Below are 23772 nucleotides of genomic sequence, written 5' to 3' on the forward strand. Positions count from 1 at the left end.
GTGACCAGGGTGGGATCCGGCGCCCCTTCGCGAACCCCGAGCGAGACCGGGCGGCAGGCAGGTGAGAAGGGCCACGGAGGTGAGGTGGGGCGGAGCGAAAGGGTCTTGGGGAGCTCGCGGGCGGGTAGAGCAGACACGCTTTCTACTTCTGTAACCGCTGCTGCTGCTCAGATTGGTATTTCTCTGCGTTCTTCAGCTATCGTTTGCCTAGGCCTTAAATTCCCAAAGTGTGCAGCGAGGCTGTACGCTTTTTCTTTTAGACCTGGCCCTCCGAACTGATTCCCTTACTCCTGGGACTAGTCGTCTCCGCGTGTAAGGAAATCTTTGCTCATCAGACTGTCCTCTTGATCTCCATGCTGTGGAGAGATCCAGAGCATCATTCTCAGATGGCAAACCCACTTAGACGGCTGGGGGGGGGCGTGCCGGTAGTGCTGGGAATAACCCAGACGTGGATTTATTGTGTATGATAGGATATATGATGATATATAATAGTATCTATAATATGTAATTGATACGATAATTATACATTACCTATATATTAGGAACAATGAAACCGACGGATATAAAAGATTTACATGAATGCAGAAGGAGTTATGAACCTTTGGGCCCTATCTGAATGTTCTTTGTATATTGTCTGTTTACTTCTGTATGGTAATTAGAATATTTTGTACTAGTTAAACTTTTTAGTTTATTAGTTGGACTTTTTGTTTACTTTGTTCAACCACATATGAGACAAGAACTAGTTTTCCTGAATTTGATCCCATTCAGAACTTAAGATGTCAGATTGATAATCATTGGATTTATTACATAGAAAAGCAAGACAAACTAAGTGAAGAGGGGGTAAAATGAGGAACACAGGTATTTACTTTGTGCTAGTAATTGTCTCTACCTAACTTTGGTTTTTACTGAAAAATGTTTAATTTTGTGTCATAGGCTTGTGATTGCCAGGATACGCTTTTGAGTCCCTAGGGAAATGTATTGGGTGCCTTAAATAATTTAATATCTGTGAAATCATTTTTTAAACCGTAAGGGGCTGAAAGCAAACTTTAAAGTGTTCAGTAGAGTGGAGTAGTGTTGTGTTTAAATAGCATGTACTATCGATGGAGTCAATACCAGTAATTGTTGCAAGGTTTTAACTTCTCTTTTTATTAGCAAGTTATACCTTGACTTTGTGTTCTCCATTTATTACCTAGCTTGGGTTCCAACGCCTATGGGAAATGAGTAGTTTTCCTAACTTTTTCTTTTTTTTTTTAATTTACAGGCAGAGAGTATGTTATTCCATCCTTGGCCCACAGATTTATGGCAGAGATGGTGGATTTCTTTATTCTCTTCTTTATAAAAGCAACCATTGTCTTAAGCATTATGCACCTCAGTGGAATAAAGTAAGTTAGCGCTATTTGCAGAAAGGTTTTAATGTCTACTGTATAGAGATCTTGTTTTCTGAAGTTCTGTTCCTGCCTGCAAATGACTGTATGGACAGTCAGTGTGCCAGTGTTATGATTTCTCCTATAGGGAGTTCCTATAAGAAGCTTTGTCGTATTTTTTTTCTTGGTTTTAAGAAATAACTACAAAAAAGAGAAAAACAATAAGCTCTGAAAGGTCTGTGGGAATCTCGCCTATCAAAAGAGATAAATGTTTGACTTTTTTTGATTCATCCATTTTATTAGGCTAGGCATTCATTTCCCTCTTACTGTCCTGTTCAGAGTAAAAACAAAAACAAAGAGCTTTGGGTGGGTGAACTGTTGGTAATCAGTTAGACATCATTTCCAAATGGGATTGCTTATTACTATGAGGCAAGTCCCAAGTGAACTGCAAAGTGAGCCATTTACTTGAATAATCCTCCTTTCATATTAATAATTATATAGCAGTTGTCACTTGCTAAGCCCTTTCTATATGCTAAGCACTGAGCTCACTTCATATGGATTCTTTAATCTTACCACCAGTCTGAGATATAGAGGTTAATACCTCCTTTTTATAGATTGAAGTTTGGGTTTGCAAGAGGTTAAGCCCAGAATTTATAATTACAAAGGTAGTAAAGTGTCAGTGTCAAGATACAAACACTGGTGAAATTTCCATTTCACCAGGAACGCAAATGTTCCTGTGATTCCTCCCTGTCTCTCTTTCTCTCCCACCCCCTGCACAGCCAACCGGGTACTAGCTCCTTTCTTTTCAGGCTCCTGAATAGCCTTCAACTCAGACCAGTGCCCCTTTTACTGTTTCATCATCACTGCTTCTCCCTAGTCCAGTGATTGTTATCTCTCGTCTGGATCATAGCCAAAGTCTTCTAACTGGTGTCTCAGTCTCCCATCTCCTGTTCTATCTCAATCCAGTCTCTTATGTAAAACCAAAAAAATCATAAATTCTGATTCTGCCCCTTTCCCACCTTTAAACTCTTCACTGATTTCTTACTGCCATCAGGATAAAATCTTGTCTTCATATCATTTAACAGATGCTCTTATTTCTTAATTGCTGTGACCCTCCATACTTAGTATTTGAGCCATTCCATACTGCTTACAGCCTCCATCACAGCCTCATTCCAAGGCTTTCTCTCTTGCCAGTCTCTCCCTCCTGAAACCCCCTTCTTAGTCTGGCTAACTTCTCTTCATCCACCAGATCTCAGCTCAAATGTCATTTCTGGGAAGCTTTCACTCCCTAAATTAAATGTACCTGTATGCGTTTCCCTGTGGTTCTCTGTCATCACCCTCATCCCACGCTATTATTACTTATTTGTTGTTATGCTTTGTCTAGTAGTTAAGTGTCTCCAGCAGAGATCAGGTTGAATCCCTGGGGCTAGTACAGTGCCTGCTCACAATATTCTTATTTGTTGAACAAGCTAATGAATGTTTTGTGAAACTAAATGGGCGGAAACCTAAAGATTAGTTTAGAATTTCAGTTAATGTTTGTGACTTACATTAATGGAAAAAATATCAATGCAATTGCTCTGGTAACTAATACTTTATAACCCGAAACTATTGTTTTGTGTAGGGATATCTCTAAGTTTGCTATGCATTATATAATAGAAGAAATAGATGAAGATACATCAATGGAAGACTTGCAGAAAATGATGATTGTGGCTCTTATATACAGATTGTTGGTTTGTTTCTATGAGGTAAGCTACTGACTCAGCAAATATTCACATATAACAATCTGATTTTAGATGATCAGCCCAACACAAAAAGTAATGGAAATTTATAATAATTCATGTTTTTCTCAAATGTCTGTTTTTAAATTTTTTCCAAATATTCTTTAACATAGTATTCTTCAAGTTAAGAAATAGAACTTTCTGAGTGGAGGCATTTTACAATTCCTTTGTAACATATTTCAGTCTTGTGGTCCAAAAATATACTTGTAAGTTGGTTGTGGAACTTGGAATGTATTTTTCCATAGAAACAACTTGCTAAAAGAAAAAAGTGGGTCACAGAGAAGTATCACAACAGATGACTTGTGGTATTCAGGGTCTAAGAGAACTGCAGAGAAGCCTTACGGCATTAATCTCCGAGTATTCTGTGAGATTCTTTCAACTTGAAAATTTTAAAATATGAATAACATGGCAAAAAAACTTACCTTTAAAATTGGTAGAGTTGAGCTAGTACATTAATTTTAAACTCTCCTCCTTTTCTTAGATAATTTGCATTTGGGGAGCAGGTGGAGCGACCCCGGGGAAGTTCCTGCTCGGCCTTCGAGTGGTGACGTGCGACACATCAGTGCTCATTGCTCCAAGTCGGGTTTTAGTGATTCCTTCCTCAAATGTTAGCATTACCACGTAAGTTCTTTTCTTGGCTTAATTTACTGCGTACTTTTGAAAATAATAAATTTTACGTGTAGAATTCAATATTATTCATAAGTTATACCATTTGATATAGTATTTTTAGGATGTTGGTATTTTTTTCTTCATGGCATGTAATAGACTTACCTTTGTTAAGTTTAAAACTGAAGAGTCTGAGTATTTCAATTGTATAATTGTAGACCTCTCTTCAGTATACAGTTTCATGGAATAAAAGTCACGGTGAGAGGGTTTGGGTGGTGGTGCTGTCTGTGTCCGTGCTCTATACCCAGTTCGATTATTCTCTAAATCGGTGGTTATCGGGCCAGTTACTAATCTGCCTTGAGCCTCAAGCTTCCGTTTGGTAATAATACGTGTCGTCATCCCACGCCGAATGGGCTGTGAGAGTTCGGACAGCCACGCATGCACCCAGCTCCGGCTCTTAAACGATCTGCTAGAGCTTGTAATGCTGGTGGGACTCAGGGCTAGCTGTTGGTGTCTGGCTCTGTGGGGAGGTACAAATAGTGATAATGGGAGTTGTAGAGACTTCAGTAGGTGGCAGTCAGTTGAGCAAAACAAGATACTGGCTGGAATTGCTGCCAGAAATGATACAGAGCGGGATTGTATATAAAGAAATATGAGAGATTCTGGAAACCTGGAATTTGCGGATATCCTCAGATTTCCTTATGGTTTTGTAATTATAATCCTGGTTGCTATTTTTAATGAGAGTCAATAATGGCTGTTTATTGAGGACCTCTTCTATAACAGGCCTTGTTTAAAAGAATACTTATTAACTAATAAGATAGGTACCATCGGTACCATTATCGCCTTTTTACAGATTTGGAGCATGAGTGAGTGGTGAAACTGGATCAGAAACCAACTAGTCTGCATTCAGGGCTACGCTCAGGCACAGTGCTTTTTCTAGAGCCCTTCCGTGTACGGAGAGGCAGAAATCTAACACTGGTAGGATAATTTTCCGGTCTGAGCTGTGGTTGGAAGCTTTTTAAAGCTTTCTTTAATCACAGCATCCCACAAAGAAAGAATACACACTAATTTAAACTGTTAGAGCCTCACAGAAAGTAGAAAAGGGGACTGCAGTAAGCATATTAGTGTAGAAGGTACAAAACACACCAGCGACTACACATTTGTACAGTATACTATTTGTACACTTACGTTATACTTATGCTATAGTATACTTATATTTGAAAGTATACTTTACTTACACAAGGTAAGAAAAAGGAACAGTTATTCTTCTAGCAAAATATCCGAGAAAATACTGTAAACCTTTAGTTCACATTCTAAGAAATACTCATTAGTGCTTTTCATGTGGAAGTTCTGAGGTCTTACTCTTATGTTGATGATGTCTTTAGAGCAAGCCCCGGTAGTTTGATCAGAATATAATGCTACTTGAAAGTAACTCAGATACCGAAGGTAAAAACTTTCAATACTTTGTATGTTTTAAATATATATTTTGAACTTGGTGGTAGGATAGTATTAATCTCTAAGTGGTTGGTATATAATTTATCTGGTATTTTTTGCCTTAATTTTTTAGGTCTACTATACGAGCTTTGATCAAGAATTTTTCTATTGCTTCTTTTTTCCCTGCTTTCATCACACTGCTGTTTTTTCAGCATAATCGAACAGCCTATGACATTGTAGCAGGAACCATTGTGGTAAAGAGAAATGGGGTCAGATGATGCCCCCAAAAGCCCTGAATTCCATACTCTCTGGAATAACGACAAGACTAAATTATGTATCAAGGCCATCAGTGTCCCTGGGTTACACTAATTGATGATTTAGAAATTAAAGCAGTCGCTCCAGTGTGATGCAGGTGACTATTCTGAAAGTATTGATTTTACTTGAATGCCAAAGAACTTTTCCAGAAGAAAAACCTGTTAAATTCAAGTGTTAAAAATTTTTAGATTGAAAAGAAGGAAAGTGGTTTTATAATCAACAACGGACAAGATATACTTTCGTAAGATCTAAGGCTTTAGAATTTGCTGAAAGCATTTTCAGCTGTGAAATCTCCAGATGAAACTTTAAAAATTTTTATTTTGGTTTATCCCAAAATGATGGAAAAAGTCCAGTTGTGTTTTGTAAACACATTAACTCATCTTTTAGTTAACACTTCTTGGGGAAATTGTTTTTGGGGAGAGGGAGTGGGGACACAAATTTGGGAATCCACTTGTCTCCCATGCTAGGAGGAAGTGAGTTAGCTGCAAGAGAAAGGGGCAGACGGGGCAGGCCTAGCAGTTCCCTCACCTGAAGTTTCCAAATCCAGTACTGCAGTGTATCGTGGGAATGATGTCACTTTACAAGTATTGTTACCGTTTGAACATGTATTTGGGGGCAAGTTTTGCATGATGATGAAAAAGTATTAAGTCCTATTGTTATATTATCACTGATCATTTTTAAAGAAAAGGTAAGTTAGCGATTGCTGTTTAACGGGGGGCGGGGGGAGGGACCTAAATTTTCACCGTAAATTTAAGTTGAAATTCATGTGCAAGTGTTTTTAGTGCCCTAAATCAAACTCTATGTGGGGGAAAGGACTTCATTGAATTGTTGCATATTTACTGTAAAACAAGATTCCCAGTATGTGTGCGGCATGAAGACAGTGTCTGGAGTGCACCTTGTTTTTGACCGGGTAGTCACATACTAGCTAGTGTCCTTTTACATTTTATATACGTCCATGACTTTTGAAACATCAGGGGGTTAAACAATCTTAGTATTTCATGATAAAATACTAGTAGCCTGTGAAATATTAGCAGTTTTCCCATTATGAACTGTTCTCTCTAAAACAAGGACAAGTACCATTTCCAGACATTTTTCTAAGTTTTTTAGGCCTGCCAGGGATGATGTTTTGCGGGAATTGTTAAGTAAAATAACACATTATGTATCGCCATTTTAATTTATTCTTCTACTGAAGCACAGCTTAATGTTTGCTTTTGTTCAGTGGCCCAGCTAGCAGCGCTGAGATCTACCTGAAGAGCTTTATTTCTTAGGCAGTTTTTCCCACATTGTTTTCCCCAAAACACTAAACTGTCTTGGACACTTCATAATTAGATTGCTTAAAAGATCAATCTGGACTTGATTTTTGGTCGTAAATAGCAAATGCAAGACATGTCTATTACCACTATCAGTTTTTAAAGTGGGTTTTTCTTTGACTTTAAAACTGAAAATATTCACATTTGATGTCTATAGAAACCTTAACAGTGTCTTTATTAATACCTTTTTATTGTAAAATTTCATAAACCATGTTCTTCAAAATAATTTTATATTAAATCCAACATCACAGAAAGCCTATTAAGTGTGTCACAGTACTCACCAGATCATTCACCTGAAGCCCCGGGAAGATACTCGGCCCTTCACGGTAGACAGACCCATCGGGAAATGTTGCACGAACTTACCACTCAGTGCTGGCACGTGAGCGTCAGTGGACACGCTGTTTTTGCCACCGATGGGGAATTCAAGTTGCCGTGTCCAGCCGCGTAGCTCTGGAGTGTATCTTTAATGTAGAATTTCCTCTCAGATAATTGGAAGGTTCACCATCGAGGCTATTTTTATTTAGATAGCCAAACAAAAGCAAATAAGTAGCCCAGTTTAATTTCTTAAACTCTCAGACATTTGCTGTATGGGAGTTACTCAGAATCGTATCTGTATGTAGGTTCATTTCAATCCATCTTAGGGTCCAAGTTATAGAGCCCTATAAAATAAATAGAAGTATTATTACTACTTTGCCTTTACAACAAAATGCAAGTGTGTTTGTATTTTGAATTCGGCACTTAGGAAAAGAGATTTTGATTCCCAAATCACTGAGGGGAAAATGACAAAACAATGGGGAAGAAGGAAGAGTCATGTTTTTTTCTCTTAGGGTTGTAAGGGGTGGAGCCTCCGTCTTTTCAAGAACACTTTTCTATTTAGTATATTTCATTTATAGAAATGCTGATTTTCTGTGTCAAAGTATAATTTGCATGCTGAAGCTCTAGCCTAAAAAGGCAAAAAGAAAGTTGTTTTCATAGTACAAACATTATTCATCACTTTTACAAGATAAGTAATAAGGAAACAAAAATTAGAAGTCAAGCCGAGTAAGAACACTGTTGCCGTGAATGTACCACAGAACAGGCAGTTAGCGTGGGCATCGAGAAAATCTCAGTACCCAGGACTGCAAGCGGCTGGCTCGAGCGGCCGCTGCACCTGGAGAAAAGCCTGATGTTCTACCGTCCGTGCCGGGCTTAGGGAAGTAGACGGGAGGAAGGCAAGCCTTGATTTTTAGACTAAGCTGTGACTATAAAACTAAAGCCGACACGTTTCTGGATAGTAACCCTTTTACATTATTGCCCAACGGCTGCTTGTGTCGCACTGGTTCAGAAGTCACTCGTTCCCACCTAAATACTTACCTTCCAGTTTTACCCAGATATTTAGGATTGGAAAAAGATACATTATATTTGAGGGCCCTTTATCTAAATTATAACAGTCTTTAGTGTTTATTGCTTCAAATGACAAATGTTTTAACTCGGCTTTAAAAGGACTTGTTCCCTTAAGTGACTTATGTGGGTGTCTTACTTATGCATCAGTATTTCCAGCTAAAGGAAAGGAGAAAGGAGTTGAAACCACGTGCTACTTGGGAGTGGTGGGCTTTTTCAGAGAGATATGGGGTCCTATAAATATTTTCATTCCACACTTAGCCCTACTAAAACAGGCTATTGTTTCTTTTGGAGAATATGCCCAAATAACAGCAGTATTCCTAAAAATCTGACAAGTACCATTTCAGTTACTTGCCATTCCCTATCCCCTATACCAAAGGCCAAAATCTTGACAGTATGTGCTTGCCTGGGTGAAGTTCCTCATTCCAAACTATGTATGTATATATCCTCGCAGTTCAGTAGGGCTTGACCCACAAACAGTATCTGATGGCCTGCCTATAAATAAAATTCAGCATTCTATTTTTAATAATTTGTATGCCACCAATTTGTATTCTTTGTCTCAATAAATACTTGATCACCAATGCTTTTGTTTTTTGACTGTTAATTTGAAATTTGCTCTAGAATCTCCTGCTTAAGGGAACCCTTGCTTCCAAATACAGTTTTCTAGCCTTCCCTGCCTTGAGGAGAATGGCAGTCAACCAAAGTGCTTTCGGAAATAGAGGTCTACCCCCCCCAAAAAAAAGTCTACCTTTTGGGGTATATTCTTTAAGCAAGTCACTCAGAAGTTACCCGTAGATGACTATGCTTAATGTTAAACTAAGCCTGTCCTTAAAGTGGTTAACCATCCCAACTATTATGCAAGATACTAAGGACCCATGTTACACATGGGAAACCAGAAGTTCAAAGTCTCATAACTGGTAAGTGACTGAGCTGGCAATTTAAACCTAGTTCTATCTTACAAGCATTTCCTGTTCTAACATATCTAGAGGAGGAGGACAGGATACAAAACAGGTTCCTCAAGAAGAATACAGATAGTAAACTTAAAAGAAGCTAAACAGTGGCCTAGTCTGAGTTCTACAATGTGCCGTTCTGAGCCCAGGCGCAAACTACACGTTTCTTGAATTATGAACTACAGTGGACTTTTAAGGTAAGCTTGTAAGAGTTGCCCCATGGTATTAGTAAATTCAGTTGGCGTGTGTTGCTAGACCCAATACACTCATTTTCTCAATTTTACTAACCTGACATACCAATGTCAGTTTCCATTAAACACACAGGCTAACCTTTATAAAATGTTCATTGAGTTTCAAACTTTAAATTAGGCCCAGGAAACCAATGTTAAGTCATGGAGAGGAAAAGGACAGCATAGGAAGTAGTAATTCTGTGACCACACTTAGGGTGGTGAGCACTGAGTAATGTACAGAATTGTTGAATCACACTGTACACCTGAAACTATTATAACATGGTAGGTCATCAATACTTGAATAAAGAGACTTCTAAAATTAGGATTTTATTATTTGAAATTAAAGTGTTAAACTAATTTACAGCCTGGTTACAAACTGTTAAAATTAGTCCAGCACTTTAATTTCAAATAATAAAATTCTAATTACATGAACAATTTCAGGAGAGAATTTCTAGCAAGTATTAATAAGCAGCTAGCTTGAGGACATTTTTCAGTTGTCTGTACTTTTTAATACCCAAGTCATAAATTACTCAAAACAGCCTAGCACCTAAAGTGGCATCCTCATGCCTGGGCCTCAGGCATTCAGTCTTACAGCGTGAGAAGTGGGCTTTTTTTCTGTGATACTTCCCCTTCTTCCACAAACTGCCCTCAATTTTCACTTGTATAGGGAATGCATAAGCTAGGCGTGCCCGAGACCGCTATTACAGCCACAGAGAGTGGCTGAGAAGTATGTCTGCGGCCAGAGCCAGTCCGGGAAGGAGATCCCTCTGCCGGGCCCGAGCAGGGAGGGGCAGGGTTGTGCTTGGAGCTGTGCTCATCAGCGTCGCTCATCAATGTCGTCTGGAGCCACCATGCGCAGCCTGGGAATGACAGCAGTGGAGATGGAAAATGCAAGTCCCAAGTCCTGAATACAGCTCTGTAACTACAGCTTTGGTGCCAGATTTCATTTTTAAGCCACCTTAAGTATGATTTTCAGGCACTTGTTTTAAAGAATACTAAATAAATATTTCTAGCACATTTCTTATGAAAATCTTTCCCAGAGTAGAAAGCCTAATATTCCGATTCATGTGGGCCCAGGGAATGGCTAATAATGAAGGAACCTGCCATTTAGTTAGGCATTAACATCTCAGCATCAAAACCAGGTTTCCAGTATTCTTAATCATTTGCCCCCAAACAGGCCTGTGTCAGATGTGTATTATTAATAAAATGAGAATTATAAAACGTGTCTCCCCAAACCACCATCTGATAATGGCCTAAGATGTTTTCAATGCGCAAAATATCTGTTCAAAATTGGAAACACATAGAAAAGAGCTCATAAACATTTAAAGTTCTGAATTTGGACATCAACCAGAAGTTCAGCAAAATAAAGTCCGCACAAAATAACTGTGTGCTCAAATTAAGTATAAAATTAGCAAATGCTGTCCCAACAGGTCTTTTATGGATCACAGAAGAGATCTAATTAGAAGAAAAAAAAATTGATAAAATAATCCAAAAGAATCGCATACAAAAGGAACTGCAGGCTGCTTCGGGAATGTGCCTCCGAGACTCCACCAATAAACACTGTCTAGTCGCCTCTCAAGGAAGATACAGATACAAGCAGACACGGTTACGTGTGTTTATTTTCAACTTTTAAAAAGGTATGTCAATTTATACGCAAAGTAGGCGTGATTCCTAGCACCAGACAAAAAGCAGGGTACCTTCTATATGTTTTACGTTCAGACACTTCCCCCTTCACTTAGGAGTTTGTCCAAATCACTTAAATGTATTCTTTGGAATTTCTCTGACCATGGCGAACCTTTACAAAAAAGGTTCCCTTCCATTAACACTGGTACCTTCATTATAAGTTAACACTAGAACAAAAAATATTTCATAATTTTTTATTGATGGCATTTATCCCATGGTTTAACATGTTAATTATACTGTAATAAACATGGCTTTAATATTAAACTTTTCCTTATTATCCAAAGTCACCACAGTCCATTTCAGTAAATATAAAAATATATGCTTAATACTTTGTACAATACTGGTTTTTGGTCCAAACAAAACTGGATCAGAAAAGCCAATAAATTCACTTTAAGAATCCCCAATTTTTTTTTAAAGATTTCCAAATGGATTTAGGCAACTTTGAATAATGGGATTTACATAATAAAATCTGAGACAAGACTAAACAAAGAACAAATTTTCTAACACAAAATTAAAATTTCAAGTTCACAGATTTATGTTATGCCAAAAAAGTACAGAAACAAAATTGTATTTACACAAGTTTCATAATAAAATAATGAAAAAGGCAAGACAGGTGATAGGAGAATGAAAATATAGAAATAGCATATAATTATTAAATGGAGAACGCACTAGACCTAATAAGTCCTTAGCATGGACCATTCTTTAATCAGGCTTCCTCTATCAGAAAATTTTAGTGCACAATACACCCAACTCACTCACTTCACACATACACCAGCACAAACTCAGCATAGAAATCATTCACTTCCACATTCTCTAATCTATACAGAATTCCTCCGATATAATTACAATTTCAACGCGTTCCATAAACGCATTTCAGCGCACAGAGCGGTGCAGACACAGAGGTTCTTCTATACAAAGCCGTCCGCTGAGCGGGCTCTGTCCCTGGGTTCAGCCAGCCTACGCCAAATCAGGGAATAATGTGCTGGATCCTATTTTTGCTGAAGAATCAGTCACCAATCTAGCTATTATTTTTTTTTCTTTTTTAAAGGGAGTGGGAGAGGTGAGGGCAGGGCTTCTGTAAAGAAAAAGGAGGAAAGTCCCCAACTTAAGGAAGTCCTTGGGCAGATCTGACTTCAGGAACCCCACGCACAGTACGGTCCAGAATGTGAGAAGCAGGGCGCCCCGCCGTCGCGCACGTGTGGGGTGTGACGCACCGCACCTTTATTTCCTGCGCCGAACAGCAGTCTTGATCTTGCGACCAGACACTGAAGTTCCAGAAGAGGAGAACATATTTTTCCCGTTTGACCTGTGAAAGATAAAGACTGCATCATGTGACAAGAGGCTCAGGGGCAGTTTCAGAATCATCACCATCCTACACGCGACCAGACCCGAGGCGGAGGCACTCTTGAACACACTTTCCGTCCTCCCGCGCACACACACTCATGCACACGCACACCTGCGGCGGCACCAGGGCTGCGATCCCGCAGAACTGCCACGCGGTCGGCCGATGCTGGAGCACACGCGCGACCTTCCCCGGCTCCACCGCACACCTGGGCGCTCTTACACACTCGGGCACGCGCACGCCCCCACCCCGTGCGAGGCTCGTCTCAACAAGCTGCCTTACCCCACTGTAAACGCCGCTGAAGGCTGGTTGAACGGGAAGCCCCCGGAGCCGGAAGGCTGGGCTGAGGCCGCAGGGGTGCTAGGATTCGCACCGAAGGTGAACACGCCTGACGGATTGTTGTTCGTGAAGTTGAAATTGGTGGTGCTGCTGCTGCCGAACTGGAAAACTGAACCTGTGACAGAGCAGAACTTCGGTTAAGGTCAAAATGATCGTTTTTCTAGTAATGACTCTGGCCTTTATGTACAAAAACACGGGGAGAATTAAGCTCTCTTACAATCACTTAATATAAAGGAAGTTAAAATGAAGTATTTTCTCCACTGACACACACAACATACTTACAACACCCTTGGACAAGTGACCCAACTTACCCATGACCAAGGAGAAAAGGGTAGAAGAGACTTCTGGTTAAAGATAGTGGAATCAACACACACATTTAGCACTAACTTCTTAAAAAATTATGTTAAAATAATAGTAAAGGGATTTTTACAAAGATGGGGGGAGAGGAGACAACAGCAACAAAATGGAGACGCTGGAGGCTGACTGGAACCAGGTACTAAGCTAGCAGCAGGGAAAGCACAGACGCAGTTCCATTTACACTAAACATACCCAAAGGCTTGGGTGCCAGGGGCCTCTGGAAGGGAGAATGAAGGTGTGACTATAAAAAAAAAAAAAAAAGAAGAAGGATGGGAGAATATCTGTGTAAGAAGCAGGCAGCCAGATCACTCCCTCCCCAATACCAAACAAGATGATAATTCTACTCTACCCCAACAGAACAGAACTTCAGTCTCTGGAGGGGTCCCTGGACACAAAGGCAAGGACATCCTATCAAAACTAGAAGGATTAAAAGTAAGTTGATGTAATGAGTACGGAGAGCTGCAGCCTTCCTCCCAGATTCAGCTCCCAGAGCACGGGCAGTCTGGAGCATGTGATCCCTCCAGGCAGGAGACTGGGAATAACCTCTGGGTAATCGGACTGTCTAGAAGGAAAGACCTACTGACACTAACATCCAGGTCTTCCCACGTAAGCAGGCCCGTCAGATAAACCTACAGTGAGGTTCAAGATCTACGAGCCTGTCGACGCACAAAGAGTTGCCAAGTGGTACTTAGGGGTCCCACACTCATGAAATTATGAGTTGAACAGGAAAAGATATTTGCAAACCATATATCTGATAAAGAGTGGATATCCAAAATATATAAATAACTTCTACAACTTGATAGTCAAAAAAAAAATAATAACCTGATTTAAAAATGGATGAAGGACTTGAACAGACATTCCCCAAAGATGACACAAACAGCCAACAGACACATGAAAAGATGCTCAACATCACTCATCATCAGGGACATGCAAATCAGAACCACAGTGAGGTTCCGCCCACACCTGTTAGAAGGTCTAAAATCAAAAAGACGAGGTGGCAGGTGTTGGCGAGCATGTGACGAAAAGGAACCCTGTTGGTGGGAATGCAAACTGGTGTAACCACTGTGGAGAACAGGATGGAGGTGCCTCAAAAATATTAAAAACAGAAACCACCCTCTGATCCAGCAATCCCATTCTGCGTATTTCTCCAAAAGATTTGAAATCAGGATCTCGAAGAGATATCTGAACTCTCGAGTTCACTGCAGCATTATTTACAACAGCCAAGATGTGGACACGACCTAAATGCCCACTGATGGACGAACAGATGAAATAATGTATATTACACACACTGGAATACTACTCTACCTTTAAAAAAATATGCAAAAACACGAATGAATCTGGGGGACATTGTGCTAAATGCAATAAGCCAGTCACAGAAGGACAAGTACTACATGATTTCTCTTAAATGAGGAATCTACAATAGCCAAACCACAGCAGACAGAGGAGGTGTGAAGTGTAGTTACACAAGATGAGGGAGTGCTAGCAGTCAGCAGCACGACAGCGCACTTGTTAACTTGTAGTTAACGAGACTGTATTATACACTTACAATCTGCTAAAAGGATGGATCTCATGTTAATTATTCTTACTACAATTCAAAAAAACAATTGTGAGTAGATAGCTAAGAAGCACCAGACATTGAGGAAAGTATTTCGTAAGAAACACCAAGACCCAAACAATAATAGAGAAAAGCAATTTGTAGAAAACGGACTGAACAATAGCTTAAAGGGAAAACAAAACAACCCACACCTCACCATTAATATCCTCAAGAGATCAACAGGTAACAATTCTGAAACAAGAACAGAAGGATATGAAAAGGACACATCCACAGAACAAAAAAGAACACTTGAAATTAGCAAAAGTAAAATCTTGACCAAAGGGGAAGTAAAAGATAAATGGAAGAAATCTTCCCAGAAATGGACAGAAAGGACAAAAAGGAAAAAAGAACAGAAGTTAAAGAGAGAGGCACAAAAATCTTCAAAGAAGTTAATTCCAGAAAGTTCCCAAGAATGGTCGTTCACGAAAGGACACACTAAATTCCTCACACTGCCAATGAGTAAGAATGGATCCAGATCAAGGAACACCCTCCTGGTAAGTCAGAACACTGGAGGCAAAAGAAAAGATCCAGTGAGATTCCAGAAAGAAGAAACAGGTCCAAAAGAAAAGATCAAGAGCTCCCTTCAGCAGCACATATATAAAAGAAAGATCAAGAAAGACTTCCAGAGCAACTCTGAGAGAGCCAGAGACTAGAGCATGGAGAAATGCTTTTCAAAAATACGAAAATTATTTCCAATCTAAATCTATATTCAACTGAAATCTTACCAAACACAGGCACAGAATGAAGATAACTTTCAGAAATGTAAGGTCTCAAAATTTTTTTCCCTGAGGACTTAAGAAATCACTGGAAGATCTGCGCCATCAAAACAAAGGAATAAGAAAGAACGAGACACTGACATCATCCAGGAAAGAGAAGCAGCGAAGGGCAATCTCCAAGAGAATGATAAAAAGAGATACCAAGACCACAGTTAAACAGCAGGCCTAGAAAGCCTGGTGGAAGAAACAAGTTAGAAGATTCTGTGAAAAATTTCCTTCAGATCCTAAATAACAGCAGCCAGTGTATTTGAAAATATTGAGAAGCAATCTATATGAATGGGAGAGGAGCTGAAATTATAACTAATGACAAGTACAGAGAAATTATTAACACAGAGAGGGATCATTGGTGTTGGAGAAAACAAAATTCTGTACAGAAAAGAAAAGCACAGGACACCACAGAGCACCTGCGTACTCGAAACACTGAACTAAATAAGCACCCAGCAGCCACTCGCGGGGGAGGACCGGCGGAAACGGTCCTGTGTGGAAGAGAGCTACGCCGCAATTCCACCTGCTGAGAAGAATCAATAAATCCTGATTAAAATGGTTAACATATGTCCCAGCAGAAATTCTCCTACCTGTACTAATTGACAAAGTACTAATATCCAGAATACGTAAAAAAATTCCTGCAAATCAGTAAGCAAAAGTGAAATCACCAAACCAACAAAATGGCCCAAAAAAAATCCTTTCAGAAACAATTCACAGAAAATGAAATCCAGGAGAATGCAAATACGAGAATCCTCACACAATGTAGCAGGATGCGAATGGGCACAATCCGTCAAGACAAGCTTGCATTATTTTCTGAAGTATAAGACACGCACGCACACCTTTTCAGGTGGTACACCCCCTCCCAGGTACACACCCTAGAAGAACCCCCACGTGTGCCCCAAGGCACATATACAAGAATGAGCAGAGGTGCGTCTCCTGATTGGTAAAAATAACTCAAACACATTCCTCAACAGTATACGGACGAAGTGTAGTATGTTCACAAACTGATTTACACTACAGCAGCGAAAACGAACAAACCACATGCGAACACAGCATGGATGAACTTCACAAGGAAGAGTGAAAGACGCAAGAATCAAGAGACTGAATACAGTCAGATTCTATTTATATAGAGTTAAAAAATAAAGCAAAATGGTATTTTGTAGAGATTCACATATCGTCAGTTAACTTTAAATAAAACCCCAGGAAAGGCGTCACCATAAGAGCCAGGACACGTTAGAACAAGGAAAGAGAGGTTTGTGAACAAACAGGGAGACAGGAGGGGCTGCTGGTGGTGGGCGAGCCCAGCATCTGCTTCAACACCACACACACACACACACACACACACGGGAACGTTCGTTTAAATATCCAAGTCAAGTATCATCAAACAAAGTGTCGCGGCGCCTGGGCGGGTCTGTCCCACCAGAGACCTGGAGCCGGGGCAGAGTAACCTCCGGAAGTAAACCCAGTCACAAGGAGGATTAGAAAATGCGGCTGGAACCTAGGCCAGAGTGCTCCAAAATTCAGATGGGGAGAAACGGGACTAACTGATGGCGCAGCTCAATCCAAGAGTGAGTAAAAGCCACCTTCTAACCGCACACTTTCCATGCCTTACAGAGCTGCACCGGATGAAAGTTGGCAATGTTGTTTCTAGGGAAGTCCGAACATACACTTTTCTATGGTGCCAAGTACAAGAGACATTTAAAGAAATAAGACAGGGACTCCTGGGTGGCTCAGTTAAGCATCTGCCTTCGGCTCAGGTCATGATCTCGGGGTCCTGGGCTCGAGCCCCGCATAGGGCTCCCTGCTCAGTGGGGAGCCTGCTTCTCCCTCTCCCTCTGCTGCTCCCCTGGTTGTGCGCGCTCTCTCTCTCTCAAATAAATAAAATATTTCTTTAAAATAACGAAATAAAATACAAAATAAAGAAATAAGACAGAGGCATGGTTTCAAAACTCAGACACCATTCTATTTGAAGACATGCAGACCCTAAGTATAGACACAAGCCGCACTCACCGGAACTAGGAGCTGCTGCAGAGCCGAACGCAGACTGACTGGGCTGCTGTCCAAACACAGGAGGCTGGCTGCTGCTCGACACGGTCCCAAAAGTAGGTGGTGCGGGCTGAGTACCAGCAGAAAACAACGCTGCTGACGAGGACAGAGCTCCAAAGCCTGGGGGATTCGGCTGGCTGGCACCCTGACTCTGTCCAAATGTCGGGGTTTGGTTAACACCAAATGCTGGACTGGCAGAGGGTGCGGAAGGCCCTGTGCCAAATACGAAGGAGGATCCTGGAGGCCCAGAGAAACATGGATGTCACCTAACCGCCACCGTAAGATAACCCTCAAGAAACATTCATAAACCCAGGAGCAAACTCCAAGCTTGCTGAACTAATCTTGCTGAACAAATCCCATCACGACAAGTTCTGAATAATAATTAAGAATACAATTCCCTCCATTATTTAGTGAAACCACACAGAATCCACATCAACAAAACGGTCTATTAGCAAGAGTCCCCACCTTCGCAGCCACATTTTTTCAGGTAGAGGGACCGATCTAAGACGACAAGCGATCTCTCGGCAGATTATCTGACACACAGCAGAGACCAGCTAATGTTGTCATCCCGCATATGCTTTGTCCTGGGGACGCCTGTCTAATGAAATAGGCCCCAGTTTCTGGTTACTTCACAACCGAACATTTCAAAAAGGACACTTGGAAAAACTGAAGATGACACTGAGACTAGAAAAATTCCTCCCAAGAGTTAATTATATTAAAGTGAACACAAAATAGACGTGGTTCCAGGCCGTGAACGGTTACGACAGCCTGGGTGAAGCCGGCCTAGCGGATAACCCGCTCCGCTCACAGCCGAGAGAGGACAGCCCCTCAGCCCATCCGCTGCAGCATGGCCAGTGCTCTCCCGTCACTGTACCTGCAGAGCTGGCCGTGGTCGTGGCTCCAAAGCTGAAAGCGGAAGTCGCGGTGCTGCTGCTGCTGGCTCCCGGCCCAAAGACGAACGGGGTGACAGCCGCGCCCGCACTCGACGTGGTCGCTGGCTTGCTCTCTTGCGAGAACAGCAACGGCTGGGAGGCGCCCGATTCGGTGGAGGTCCCGAAGGCAGAGCTGCTCACAGGGATGGTGGCCTGTCCAAACACAAAGGCGGTCACGGGCGCGCTGGCGGCGGGAGCGGAGCTGCCGAAAACGGCCCCCGCGGCGGCCGGGGCGCTGGCCGTGGGAGCGCTGCTCTTCAGGAAGCTGAACACCGGCTTGGCCGCCGCGGCATCTGCAGACGGGAAGGGCGGGACACACACAAGCTGAGAACAGGGCGCCACAGAGCACGGTCTCCTCCCCCGCAGGCCAGCCGTTCCCTACAACCAGCCTCATCAAGGTTCTTGATAGAAATTCACCAAATGGATGCGTTCTATTAAATTCTGATGTAAGCAAATAGGTCCGTCTTTCCTTTTAGGGCTTTTGGACTGCGCCTCAATCCGACAAACTTCCAGCATTCAGATTAGTAAGAATAAAAAATATCCCTCAATCTCCCATGTTGACCTGGAGGCTGTGTCTGCATAACTGTTCAGACAGTGGGGGACAGCCGCACTCTCGATTCTGCAGATGTTAGCAAGACCCTAATTTACCCGACTGCATCCTCCGCTGGCCAGCGCGTCCTTCACGCACTCGTTTATAGTAAATCTCCAAACACGTGTGCATCTGTTCCCCACGGTTGCTGCTCCCGCACTGTTCTTACTGTGGCCTCACAGTGCGGTCTGATTATTAGTACGGCGAACCTGTGTACCCACCCTTCTCTCCAAAATTTCTTGTCCACTTCCCCTTCCAGGTGAATTTTAAAATGAGCTTAGCTTATCACACTCCACAAAAACTCCTCTCAAAATGGAAACGAAGGCTTCCAGCTCTGAGGGTCAGTCACAGGAGAGAAGGTCCGGGACTGGAATACAGTCTGCGGTACCGTCCTGGCACCGTGTGGGGACAGAAGGAGCGACCCGGGCCGCACACAGCTGTGCGACTGCTGTGATGCACCCCCGAAACTCCTGTGACGGGTGTGTCAGCCACACAAAAAACTGAGACAACGCTGCAGGCTCTGGGAGGGAGAATGCTCTCACCCAAGAACAGGTATGAAACCGGTCATTTGTCCAGCTACTTACTGCTGATTTAGAGAAAACCACTGGTGTTTATACAGTGAGCCGGAAACCGCCCACCTTCCTGAAGACATCTTTGTTTTTTAAGTGTCCCAATGATGTCTCCGTTCCAATGCTGTCTCTAGACAAGGCTGCTCACAACATGGTACGGGCGTTAGTGTGATTTACAGAAAGTGGAGCACATCGGCTCACTTTCAAGTTGGTTAATGGGAGGTTAAGAGTGTCTGTTTCCACAGAAAAGAGTGTAATGATTACATCTGATTAGACCCAATCTTATTTTTATTCCTTTCCAAATCGTATATAATTTAGTATTTACTTTCTTCTTGGAGGGTGTTTTGAATGTCCCAGACAGACAACGGACCAAAAAACGTCCATTGAATTCCATTCTTTTTTTTTTTTTTTCAGGTTAATTTTTCACTTCGTATTTCCAATGTATTATTCAGAAGTGTTCATGGGTGTTCTGTTTTTTGCCTAAAAACATCTCTATTTTGCCCTTCCGTTTGACCAAATCCGGCTGGATATAAAATTGTAGGATTGAGACCATTTCCACTTCAAGGACACCGCTCTACTGTTTCCAGCACATGATGTTACAAATTCAAAGTCAGATGGCAAACAGTTTTCCTCTCTCCGAAAGCATTCAGGATTTTGGCTTTGGTGTCCTAAAATCTCACTGATCTTTGCCATTGAGTGGGCCACATTTTCATTTTTAAGGCCAGGGTCTTTCTCTGCACGCAGGAAATGTTCTTCTGTCACGCTTTGAGATTTCACCCGTCCTGTTCTCATCTGCTAAGTGCTCCTGCAATGGCACTTCTGAGCCAGCTGGACTCAGTCTCTCTGCATTTCTGCACTGGGCTCTGGGAAATCCCAGTTCACGAATCTATCATCTATGTTTTTTCTGCTGCTCAGCCCACAGAATGATTTTATTTCACCAACCACGTTTTTAAGTTTTAAAAATGCTCTTTCATTTTTCCTTCAGGGTATTAGTTGTCATAATCGCCTCTCTGTTTCAGGGACTAATTATATTTGTTCTCTATGCTCCTTAAATGCCTCATGACTGATTAGTTCTATTTGTGAATGAAGGCCTGTACATAAAGACTGAGTTAGAAAGTATTTCACGAGCTTACGAAGGCAGGCCTGTTTTCCTGAATAGTACGCCAACTCCGAATGTAAAAGCTGAAAGAGAAAGGGAGAAGCACGGGCAGATGTGCAACCCTGTGGGCTGGCCATAAGAGCGGCAGTTCCCAAAATCACATCTGTAGATAACTCATCACCTCATGGGCGTTTGGAGCAGTGAAAACTGAAAACTGAAAAACCTATGGTCCCTTTCCAGAGAGTTGTTACTGATCTCTCTCAACTATGTTCAGTGTGAACCATTCCCTGACTTGCTGCATTTGTCCAGAGATCAGAGACGCCTTGAATAAATAAATAAATAAATAAATAAATAAATAAATAAACAACAACAACAACAACAACAACAACAGAAGTTTCCTACTTACCTGCCGTAGTACTGGTTGGAGTTCCAAACGTGAACGTGGCCTTTGTCGGCTGTTCCGCTTCCTTCTCGGCCGGTTTTGCCATACTGAAACTGAAGGTGGACTTCGGAGAACTCTCATCTTTGGTTTGCTCTGAATTTCCAAAGGAAAACACTGATTGACACTTTGGCTCTTCACTGTCAGCTTTCTTCCCAAACACCAGAGAAGTAGAAGTCACCGGCTCCTGCTGCTTCTCTTCTGTCCTTCCCAACACAAACAATGAGGCAGATGGCAGGGGGGCGGGTTCTATCCCGCCAAAAGTGAACCCTCCTTTGGCGGCAGGCATTTCTTCCTTTTTTGCTTCTGTCGTCTTACATGTAAAAGGAGCCACTGAAACACTCTTGGTTTCTACGGCTCCAAAGCTGAAGCTGCTCTTGTTCCCGGAGGTCACTGCGGTGTTAGCAGCAGCTGGCGTGGGGTTGAGGACGCCTGTACCAAAGCTGAAGCCCGCAGATGAAGATTTAGGCAGTTCCTCTTTCTTTTCTGGCTGCCCAAGATTAGACACCCCAAACTGAAATGGAGCTAAGGAAGCTGTATTACTTAAACCCGAAGGAAGTCCAAACTTAAAATCGTTATCATTCTTACTGTCTTTTTTAGCTTCTTCAGGTCTAGACTCAGACGAAACCCCAAATTTAAAATCTCCTATTGGTTTAGGAAACTTAAAGCCTTCACTCATGGAGTTTGGAGACTCAGACTCTGAAGGCACTCCTATTTTGAAGCCTCCCTGATCTCCAAACTTAAAATTTCCAGTGCTTGTTAAAGTCTGAGAAGGCCCAGAAGAGGATGATGGGATACCAAATTTGAAGGATGAGGCTGCTGGGTTCGAAGACGAGGAAGATGTGCTAAAGCCTTCAAAATAGAAAAGACACCACACAAAGACACTGAATTAATGTTATCTTCTCAAACAAAATGCACCCCTGAAAAACAAAGAGACGAAGGAATAACTCATGAGGGGCGGTGTCTGGGTGGCTCAGTTGGTTAGGCATCGCCTTCGGCTCAGGGCATGTTCTCAAGAGTTCTGAGATTGAGTCCCGCATCAGGCTCTCTGCTCAGGGGGGAGCCTGCTGCTCCCTCTCCCTCTGCTCCTCCCCCTGCTTGTGCTCTCTCACTCTCTATCAAATAAATAAATAAAATCCTTAAAAAAAAAAAAAAAAGGAATAACTCTGGAAAGGCCTACTGTGAAGAGTATTAGCAACGGCAGTGACACGAGGCAGCACCCAATGTTCGCCATGAGAACTCCATCTCATCCTCCCAACTACACTTGACATGCCGTTTCTCGTCTGTGACACTGGCAGAGATCAAACCAACCTGATAAAGCAGTGTTGGTGAGGAGTCTAGAAGTAACGGACACTTTATACATGACAGGTAGACATGTAAATTAGCACACAATTTGTGGAAGGCAACTGTCAGTATTTACTAAAAGTTATAAATGCAGTGTCCTTTGACCCAGCAATTCTACAGCTAAGTCTTTATTTTTTTAATTTTTCTTTAAAGAAAGGCAGACAGCCACCTGCAGCGCCTCATCTGGATGGGTCCCCTACGTTCTCCCACAAACAGCCTTGAGAGCTTATTTGGAGGTTCTAGCCCGGAAGCACAGCTACTACTCCACCCTTGACTGGAGAAGGGTCCTCCTCTATCTGGGAAGGTTGTTCTCTTTGACCAGAGTACACAGCTTTGGGAGGGACATACGTGGAGCTGTGAGGGAGGAAGGGGACACCCGCCTGGCCAGCCAGATCAGGGGAATCCACCCTGGTGATCAATGGGGTGAGAGATGTCGCAGCCAGATCGCCCTCACATCCTAAGTCTTTATTTTAGTTTTTTTCCCTAAGTCTTTATCTTAAAGATAAACTCACAGACATGCAAAATGCCATATGCAACCCCAGGCAGCTGTGAATGAAGAACAGAGATGTGTCCAAGCTAATCCACGGTAAAATCAAGCAGGCAGAAAGGCAGTATGATACACAACACTTCCTAACAAAATAGAGGGAAACAAGAATACAGAGAATAAGAGTATAATTGCATATCATGTGCATAAAGAACTCTGGAAGAGTTCTAAGAAAGACTAACCACAGTTATCACCTTTGCTGGGGGAGGAAGGATGAAAAATGAACCAATGGGGACAAGAAAAAGACTTTTCACTATGAATCCTGTCATAATTAGAGTTTGAAATCTTGTGAATAAACTCGTTATCAATCCAACATTAAAAAAACAACAACTTTAGCATCAAAGAACCAGAAGAACTGCATGAGCAGAAGCAGTACTTAGAAAGACAAACAGTACTATGTTGACAAGATCAAAGTCTTGGTTTCCTAATGCTCTTCCGTGGCTGAGTACACTAGAAAGAACAGGAATCACCGGTGCGCTGCGACACCTACCCGTTGTGTCGCCTACCCCCATACAGAGGCAAATGACAGCCACGCTTTAAAAGCCCTCTTCTCTTCAAATTTCCCCCCTTTAATGATGACCCATTCCTTTCTCTCCCTAAGAAACTTAACTGAAAAACTATCCGAATCTCAGGAGCAAGCTGTATCCCACATGGCCCGTAAATACCTTAAGTGGTACTGGACCGAAAGCTAAGACTGGGGGGCTAAACACGATACCTGTCATCACCTCTGCCTCAAAGGCACAGATGTGAAGGTACGGTGACCACAG

At 42.0% G+C, this 23772-nt stretch overlaps 2 protein-coding genes across 3 annotated transcripts in view; one reads left to right on the forward strand and one right to left on the reverse strand.

The window, feature by feature from the left end:
* FAM8A1 (family with sequence similarity 8 member A1) overlaps positions 1–8768 on the forward strand; it is a 9434-nt gene extending 666 nt beyond the window's left edge. The window contains exons 1-5 of the mRNA XM_008693032.2: positions 1–61; positions 1262–1382; positions 2986–3109; positions 3624–3763; positions 5316–8768. The exon at positions 1–61 is cut by the window's left edge and continues 666 nt beyond it. Coding sequence (XP_008691254.2) covers positions 1–61; positions 1262–1382; positions 2986–3109; positions 3624–3763; positions 5316–5460 — 591 coding nt within the window. The 3' untranslated portion in view covers positions 5461–8768. The remainder of the gene's footprint in view (positions 62–1261; positions 1383–2985; positions 3110–3623; positions 3764–5315) is intronic.
* A 2200-nt stretch (positions 8769–10968) lies between these two features.
* The window catches only part of NUP153 (nucleoporin 153), a 73420-nt gene continuing 60616 nt past the window's right edge, over positions 10969–23772 (reverse strand). For both annotated transcript variants that reach the window (XM_040645085.1, XM_040645086.1), the window contains exons 18-22: positions 21085–21969; positions 18364–18714; positions 17454–17726; positions 12675–12846; positions 10969–12356 (exon numbers count right to left, since the gene is read on the reverse strand). In XM_040645085.1, coding sequence (XP_040501019.1) covers positions 12272–12356; positions 12675–12846; positions 17454–17726; positions 18364–18714; positions 21085–21969 — 1766 coding nt within the window. In that variant the 3' untranslated portion in view covers positions 10969–12271. The remainder of the gene's footprint in view (positions 12357–12674; positions 12847–17453; positions 17727–18363; positions 18715–21084; positions 21970–23772) is intronic.

The sequence above is a fragment of the Ursus maritimus genome, unplaced genomic scaffold (genome assembly GCF_017311325.1).
Source record: "Ursus maritimus isolate PB19 unplaced genomic scaffold, ASM1731132v1 scaffold_30, whole genome shotgun sequence".
Taxonomy (NCBI): Eukaryota; Metazoa; Chordata; class Mammalia; order Carnivora; family Ursidae; genus Ursus; species Ursus maritimus.